Source organism: Jatropha curcas, chromosome 6 (genome assembly GCF_041381405.1).
Source record: "Jatropha curcas cultivar XTBG-Jc1 chromosome 6, XTBG_Jcur_1.0, whole genome shotgun sequence".
Taxonomy (NCBI): domain Eukaryota; kingdom Viridiplantae; phylum Streptophyta; class Magnoliopsida; order Malpighiales; family Euphorbiaceae; genus Jatropha; species Jatropha curcas.
Genome location: NC_143156.1, coordinates 27378777 through 27387813, shown reverse-complemented (window position 1 = coordinate 27387813; position 9037 = coordinate 27378777). Strand labels below are relative to the sequence as shown.

Here is a 9037-nt window from a genome sequence, read left to right as displayed (position 1 = left end):
ATCCTTGTCAAGAGAATCTTCCTTGCACAATTGGCATTGCTGACGAGCTCTGCTCTTGCTTGAACGGTTTATCAAAATGCATTCTGAATTTATGATAAATGATTAAGCCAGCCAAACTTACTGTATTATTTACAGCTAGCTACAAGCATTACAAATGAAATTAGTGACAAGTTGGCAAATGTTGGGAGTGTTCAGAAAAATTTTACTCTATTCAGTATAGAGTGTGATAATGCAAGTTCTGCTCCACAGCATACACAACATTCCACTATCTGATTCAAATTTATGTGATGCTATATTGAGTCTCTATCCAAACAAAATGGTTGGCATAAAAGCAGGGAGTAAACTAACATAAAAAGGGTCAGGCCCTGCATGTGTTCTGCCATGAACCTACCTAGCAACTTTTCATCCGTCTACATTCTAACTTCTTTCACCCCAAAATTACAAAACCCTATGAAGTAGCAGTCAATGCAAGGAAATATTCAAATTAACTTTTAAGATCAACTTATTTGCATGGCTTCAAAGTGATATCTCTCTAAATCAGCATCAAGCTCATCTGCAGTTAACTTTTCACCATGGCCTCTCCCTTGCCCCTGGCCCCTGGTGTATCCTCGACCATGAACATCAGTATGTCCCTGTCCTCTAGTTCCAAAGCTTTCTTGACCGCTGTCAAATAACAATTGAAAGCATTCTTATTGGGGGGAGGGGGAGGTATATTATTGCTCATAATGTAAAAGACTAGAAATCAGGAAAGGAACTCTCCTTCACAGTTCAAAGATTTCAAAACAGATAATAAATAACTTCAATCTATCAAGTCATAGACAAGTTTAAAGACCTAAGAAAATTTATCACCCTTTAAAATTAATGCTTTGTTTGGATGGGTCTAAAATATGGGTGGATGTAAAATAGAGGGTGAAAATGTCACCTTCTCGCCTAATTTTCACTCCATTTTGGGAGGGAAATGAATAATTTCACTTACACCCTTATTTTACTTCCTCCCTCTTCCCAAACATAGCATAAAGCCTGAAAAGTAAGAATAATATACTCCTTGGTCCTTTATTTCCTTTTTACCATCTCACATCCATCAATATAAGGTGCACTGTGCTATAATGCCATCCTCATCCAGAGCAGTCATTGCATCTGCCCACTCTTAGCACCAAAAGAGTATGCATGATTAAAGATGTTGATTACTACCTGTTTAAGAGTACTTGATTTGATTTAGTTATCAAGTAGAAAACATATAATTTTGCTTTTTTTTATTATATGTATAGAAAACCACCAGCGATTAATGAGGTTTAAATATATGAAATTATATTTATTGACAGGACAAGAATGAATATATATATATATATATATTTGGGTGGAAATCTACAGGAAGAAGAAGAATTGAAACATGAGTTTCCAGAATAAATGCAAATTATGATATAACTTCAGAAATCAAAGCCCATAAGTATCGGTATTGCCTCAAAAAAACAATTAAAGCAAGTAGACTGATTTCTTTACATATATGCTAAAAAATTGCACGAACCTGTGAATGCAGCTAAGCCTTCCAAGTTACAAGTCCAAGTTAAAAAAGTAAACAAATTTTAAGAAGTCAATGGGCTTAATAGATGGTGTGTTGTTTGTTAATAGTTACATGAAAATAAAATAAAACAGTTAACACCAGTATACCTTCTAAAGCCACCATTGTGTTTCCCCAAGTTGCTGGTTGTCGTTAAAGCCATAGGAGCAGGAGGAGTAAACAAATTAACTCCTACAAGTTCAATTCTAATTGGTTTTCCATCAAGCTGAACATTGTTGTATCTCTTGATAGAAGCTAGGGCATCTGCCTGACGTGCGAAGACAACTTCAGCTGTTCCCTAGAAGAGAGAATTTATCTCAAGTCATAGGTACACATGCAAAACTTATTGAGAGAGAGACAGACCCTAAATACGAGTAAATACCTTTGATCTTCCACTTTTATCATAATGGAGCGAGTACCTTTTTAATTCACCAACATCTGAGAAAAGCAACTGCAGAAAGCCTAAAATCCATTAATGGTATATATTCAGTTCCTTCAATCTTGCGTCTTGCATGACACATAAAAGTTAGTCCAATGATACAACAAGAAGAAGGCCATGTGTGCTAGCACAGTGAATATCGACTTCTGATAGACTATTGTGGATATACTATCTGACTGCTCCTTATCAGGATATAGCTAGATGTTGGCATGAACTCGCCTCTTAAGCAATATTGCCATCTTACAGCATAACTGCCAAAAATACTAACACTGATCTACAATCCACACTATGAATAATTGCAAACCTGCCAATATAATGGCTGGATTGACTCTACCTATTTGAGCAAAGGATGACTCGGTGCATGAAGCATCCCACATTTGTGTTGCAAATCTTCAAAAATAAAAATGTGCAGACCATGATAATGCAGAAAAAACAAATTTAGCTAAAATAGGCAGAGCAATCCAAGATTAAAAGAATAATCATAATTGACAGTGGAAAAAACCATGTAAACTCTTAGATATAACTCACAAGCTATGTCTATATCCAGTGAAAATACATTACTCAACTTAAAATTTCCAATATATATATATATACCAAGAAATTTTTGAATGTCAAGTTAGGCAGCCCACCACATAACGAACCACCCTATTATAAACAAAGCAAAAAAATAACCACCTAGGATTTTCTTGTAACAAACAACAAGAATATCATCACTGAAATTCAGAAACAAAAAGAAGAAGGATACCTTGATGTCCTCATTAGAGACACCATAATCCAAGTTGGATACGTATAGCTTGGTACCCGACTCCTTACTAGACCCTCCAATTGGTGACGTTATCGGCTCCCGCACTAGCGTTGCCTACATTACATTTTTTTACCTATATATATGAGTTGAAACTTCATACACAGAAACACATAATATATATAATATACAAAAACCCAAGAAATCAGATAAGAGTGCTCACACTTTTTATGTTCTTTCCGGGAGATAAAAAAAAAGGAAAAAACTAGAATTACTATTCTTTGGATTTAGGGTTACCGGTGGCATTGGGTACGGCCAGGGTCTAACCGGATCTCGGTGGAGAAACCGGCGATAGGGGCCATGAGTCGGACCAGAACCAGCAACTCTGCCTCGGCCTCGGCCTCTACCTCTGAAATTGCTGGTACGTCCTCCACCTCCTCCTCCTCCATGTCGATTGTTTTTGCTGATTATATCATCGAGAGACATGTCCAGAGAGCTCGACATTGTTAGTTTTTCCCTTTTTTCTTGTTTGGCTTTGGATTTTAAGGATTGTGAAATGGAAGAGCAGAAAGTAGAGAACCAAAAATGGTGCACTGTAGGGTTTAACAAGCCAAATGAGAAATCAACAATAACATAATTTTTTTTTTTAATTAATTAATGTCCTTATCCAAACGCCATGTTTAAGTATGCCTGGGCCTTAGGTGTGGTCCACAAATGAAAATGCTGGGCCCATCAAAACTTTTTGGGCCAATACAAGAGGTAGTCCTCCCCAATTGGATCAGCAAAAATATATTGTATTTTTCTCAATGAGTATTTCCTTATCTTTTTGAACATGAGACTAATATTAAATTTAAGTGTATTTTGAAAATTGTAAAATTTCATATTTTTAGTTAGAAAATAAAATTTATAAATTTATAAAATATTTTGGACTAAATATTATGTGGTTTATGACAAACTTGCTGTATTTCAATGGAATTTTGATAGAAATTTATTTGTTTATTCCCTCAAGCTGATTGGGTTTAAATAAACTGAAGTATCCACAAATTTGGGAATAAATTTCTAAATTATAGCCCTAATTGATGCCCATTTGTCTTCTAATTATGGCTGGCAATTACAGCCTTAATTGGCTCCCTAATTGATGCCTAATATGTCTCCTACTTGATACCCATTGTCTCCTAATTATGATTGACATTTACAGCCTTAATTAGCTCCCTAATTGATGTCTAATTTGTCTCCTAATTGATGGTTATTTACAGCTATCTTACAACAGTATAGTCAATTAATTACAATAGTATACTAACATCCCCCCCTCAAATTGATGCTGGGCGATCAAGAAGCATCAATTTGCCAACGAGAAATTGATGACGCTGTCTTGTCATAGATTTTGTGAAGACATTAGCAATTTGAAGAGCTGTGGAGACATGTGAAAGAGAAATGACACCTGTATCTACGGCCTTTCGAATAGAATGACAGTCGACTTCGATATGTTTGGTACGTTCATGAAAAACAGGATTTGTAGCAATTTGTATGGCACTAGTGTTGTCAGCATGCAGAGGAGTAGAACGAGGCTGAGGAAATCCAATTTCAGCAAGTAACCCACGTAACCAAACAATCTCTGAGCAAGCAGCGGACATAGCCCGATATTTAGATTCAGTAGAAGATTTTGAAATACGGTATTGTTTCTTACTTTTCCAAGATATCAAAGAATCGCCAAGAAACATACACTAACCAGTTATAGAGCGTCAAGTGTCTGGACAACCGACCCAATCAGCATCACTGTAAGCAACAAGGCATACGGGAGAGCCAGTAGGAAAGAATAAACCCTGAGAAGATGTACCAAGAAGATAGCGAATGATTCGACGAACTGCCACCAGATGTAAGTGACGCGGAGTACTCATGAATTGACTGACTTGCTGAACTGCAAAAGAAATATCGGGCTGTGTAACAGTCAGATAATTCAAACTGCCAACTAATTGCTGATAAAGAGATGGATCAGGAAGAAGATCTTTGTTTTGACTATGATACTTGATGTTTAATTCCAAAGGGGTATCAACTGGAGATGAATCCTGAAGGCCTGCTAAAGTAATCAAATCTGTAGTATATTTGTGTTGATGCAAAAATATCCCAGAACAATCATAGTGAACTTCCAGCCCTAAGAAATATGTAAGTGGACCAAGATCCTTCATATTAAAAGAAGTTTGAAGAGATTGTTGAAGATTGAGGATTGTTGATGTGTTAGTGCCAGTGATAATAATGTCATCTACATAAACAAGGAGTAGAACAAAACCAGCAGAACTCTTGTGAAGAAACAAAGAGGAGTCATATTTGCTTTGCACAAATGAAAACTGAAGTAAGGTAGACCGAAACTTGTCAAACCAGGCACGTGGAGCTTGTTTGAGTCCATACAGAGACTTTTTTAACTTACACACATGTGTTGAAGATGAGGTAGTTAAACCCAGTGGAAGTGTCATATAAATATCTTCTTTAAGATCACCATGAAAAAAAGCATTTTTGACATCCATTTGATGAAGAGGCCAATCCTAAGAAGTAGCAACTGCAATAATAGTACGGACAGTAGTCATCTTTGCAACTGGAGCAAAGGTCTCCTCATAGTCCACTCTGTACTTTTGCTTATTGCCAAGAGCAACCAATCGAGCTTTATATCGATCCAAAGTTCCATCAGAACGACGCTTGACTGAATAAACCCATTTACATCCAATGGGCTTAACATTTGGAGGGCAAGGAAGAATGTCCCATGTATGATTTTCGTGAAGAGCTTGAAGTTCATCCTGCATGGCTTTTTGCCAACGTTCATTCTGGGAGGCTTGTGAGTAACAAGATGGAATAAAAATATCAGATAAAGTGGCAGAATATCCAGTAGGATTATCAGAAAAACCATACCGTCTTGGCGGTCGGGATACTCTGGTAGATCGATGCAGAGTAGATTCAGGAGAATCAGACATAGATGAGGGATCAATCTCGGGAAGAGGCACCGTTGGTTGACGTCTTTCATACACAAATCCAGGCTTAAACCGATTAGGAACAATTGGTAAATCCTCAAAAATTGGAAGAATGGGAGAAGAAGAAGAAGACTTAGCAAGACTAGGAAAGAAATATTGATGCTCAAAGAAAATAACATTTCGAGAAACACGAAATTTGTTAGAAGTGGAATCATAGCAAACAAAACCCTTTTGAGAAAAATTATAACCCATAAATGCACATTTAACAGATTGAGCTGAAAGTTTATGACGTTCATGAGAAGGTAGATGAACAAAACAAGCACAACCAAATGTGTGTAAATCATGATAATTAGGTATTGATGATACAGACGAAAATATGGGAAGTCAAGACTTAATACCTGAGAAGGCATTCTATTAATTAGATAAGTTGCAGTAGATAAGGCTTCAACCCAAAACTTAGAGGAAACTGAAGATCCAATTAACAAAGTTCGGGTTACATCCAAAAGATGACGATTTTTACGCTCAGTAACTCCATTTTGTTGTGGTGTATAAGGACATGAACGTTGTGAGACAATCCCTTTCTCACGAAGAAAATTTTGAAATTCATAAGACATATATTCTCCTCCAGAATCAGATTGTAATACTTTAATACGAGTAGAAAACTGAGTCTCAACATAGGCCAAAAAGGTCTTGAAAACAGAATATACATCAGATTTAGAATGAAGGAAGTATACCCATGTATATCTACTGTAATCATCAATAAATGTCACAAAGTACTTGTATTGAGCATGAGAAATAACGGGCGTAATGCCCCAAACATCACTATGAATTATATCAAAACATTGGACAGCACGACTACCATTAGAAGGAAAAGGAAGAGTTTTGCTTTTACCGAGTCTACATGTGGAACAATCAAAATGAACCTTAGCAAGGAATTCTTTATTGCCCAAGAAACCAGAATTTGATAAATGAGACAAAATAACTGGATTAGGATGACCTAAACGTCTATGCCATAGTTCACTTTTACTAATAACTGTAGTACAAAATGAAGAGATACGAGGAATGGAAAACAGTAGTGGAAATAGTCTCCCAACTTTAGGCCCCTTCGCGATTACTGTCCCCAATTCCTGATCCTGCACAAGACAACCATTACGAGAGAAATGCACATCATAATTGTTATCTACTAACTGACCAACCGAAAGAAGCTTAGTTGAGAGCTTTGGAGATATAAAAACATTGTTGAAACATGGCCTAAGATCTCCAATCTCAGTAATAGGTATTGTACTACCATTTGCAATCTGAATTTCAGTTGAACCGTGATATTTGCAAACATTGGTAAGCATGCTAGATGTGTTTGTCATATGATTTGAGGCAGCAGAATCAACAAGCCAAAGTTGAGAGGAGGAAGGGGTATCATTACCTTGTAGTCCCAAGGCGGAGAAGGCTGAAATGATCATTTGTTGTACCATTTCTGGAGTAAGAATCACAGGTTCAGCAGCTGAAGAGGGAGTTGTAGAAACCGTTGAAGCAACAAAATGAGTGAGATTATTTGGTGCAATTGGGGCAGCATTCGATTTTCGATTTTGAGGCCGTGTCGGACACTCCTTTATGACATGTCCTGACAATTTGCAATAATTACAAAACTTCTTTCCACAATTGGCAGCAATATGGCCATAATTTTTGCAGTTATAACATTGAATTCTACTCATGTCCCGACCCTTTCCTCTTCCTTAGGCAGCAAAAGCAACCTTGACAGTATTTTCTTGTTGGAGAGAGTTCTGAGTGAGAAAATGTTGTTCTTCGCGAAGTAATTCGCCAAAACAAATATCTAAAGAAGGTGAAGGAACATGACTCATTAAATTTGAGCGAAGTGTCTCGAATTCAGACCTCAACTTCATTAAGAATTGATCTCTTTTGCTTTGCTCATGAATTTCTTGAAGTATAGAGAGAGATTCTGCAGGTACTTTAGCATAAATAGTGTCAGTAAACTCAGCCCATAAATTCTGAAAACCAGAATAATATTCCTCAATGGAGAGATTTCCTTGGGAATAATTAGCAATATCGCTCTCCAATTGAAAATGTCTTGCAGCATTGTCTTGATTATAAACCTTTTTCAAGTAATCCCACATGGCCTTTGCAGTTTTAGAAGACCTCAAATTAGAAGCAATAAGAGGGTCAACTGACCCCAGAATCCATGTCATTACTCTTGCATCTCTAACTTTCCAATGAAGCAACTCCTTAGCATCTTTAAGAGCTGGATCACTTCCATCTATATGGCCCAACAGTTCTTTTCCTGTAACAAAGAGCTGGAACTGAAATTCCCATGAAGAGTAATTTTTTCCGGTGAAACGGACATGAAAACTCTCAACTGTGTTGGAAGTGGCCATCTCAAATAGCACAAGGAGACCAGAAATGCAAAATTAGTAATAACAAAACCAGGAGCAGGTCTACTAGAAGAAGCAACAGACCTATCACGATGAAAATCCTACAGCCAGAAAGTTGCAGAAAAATGTCCACCATAATCTCTTCCAAATGAAGAGAACCTCCAAATAGAAATTCGGAATTTCTATGACCGAGAGTTCATCAAAGATATGAACTAAACAAAGAAAGCAGAAACAGAAACTGCAGAATTAAAGACAGCATAATCTGCACTTGGTTCTTAAAAAAAAAACAAAGCTGAAACTCATAAAAGAACAGCTTTAAAATTGCCTAATTAGGCTCTGATACCATGACAAACTTGCTGTTTTCAATGGAATTTTAATAAAAATTTGCTTGTTTATTCCCCCAAGCTGATTGGGTTTAAATAGACTAAGTATCCATAAATTTGGGAATAAATTCTTAAATTACAGCCCTAATTGATGCCCATTTGTCTCCTAATTATGGCTGGCAATTATAGCCTTAATTGACTCCCTAATTGATGCCTAATATGTCTCCTACTTGATACCCATTGTCTCCTAATTATAGTTGACATTTACAGCCTTAATTAGCTCCTTAACTGATGTCTAATTTGTCTCCTAATTGATGGTTATTTACAGCTATCTTACAACAGTATAGTCAATTAATTACAATAGTCTACTAACAGTTTATTACGCTTTTTTAATTTTAATTATGTCTCCATTTAATTATGTCTACTATCAAATAATATATTAAATTTTCAATTTAAGAGATTTTTTAAAATTTCAGAATCAAAAACTTATTCTAGTTTTTTTTTTTTCTTCTCTCTTTATGTCGCTGACTTCTTTCCTTCTCTAAAGTGAAGAATAAGTGATTCTCTCACTATCGAGTCTCATCCTTATGTTTGTAAAGCTGAATCTCTAGTAGAAATCATAAATAAAGAA

General features: G+C 36.3%; 1 protein-coding gene across 1 annotated transcript; it reads right to left on the bottom strand.

Moving 5' to 3' along the window:
• Positions 1-188: 188 nt before the first annotated feature.
• On the bottom strand, positions 189-3367 carry LOC149495843 (THO complex subunit 4B-like). The gene is made up of 5 exons (XM_089722469.1): positions 3037-3367; positions 2743-2856; positions 1941-2009; positions 1669-1856; positions 189-663 (listed from the first exon to the last, which is right to left on the bottom strand). The coding sequence occupies exons 1-5, from the start codon at positions 3241-3243 to the stop codon at positions 498-500; spliced, it is 744 nt and encodes a 247-aa protein (XP_089578595.1). The 5' UTR covers positions 3244-3367; the 3' UTR covers positions 189-497.
• Between the last annotated feature and the right edge of the window lie 5670 nt (positions 3368-9037).

Bases quoted from the DNA above. Each gene is read 5' to 3' on its own strand.
- LOC149495843 (XM_089722469.1), bottom strand. From the start codon at position 3,243: ATGTCGAGCTCTCTGGACATGTCTCTCGATGATATAATCAGCAAAAAC. The intron at 2,857-3,036 runs GTAACCCTAAAT...AATGTAATGTAG, and splicing joins GGCCGTACCCAATGCCACCG to GCAACGCTAGTGCGGGAGCC. The intron at 1,857-1,940 runs GTATTTACTCGT...TCTCTCTTCTAG, and splicing joins ATAAAAGTGGAAGATCAAAG to GGAACAGCTGAAGTTGTCTT.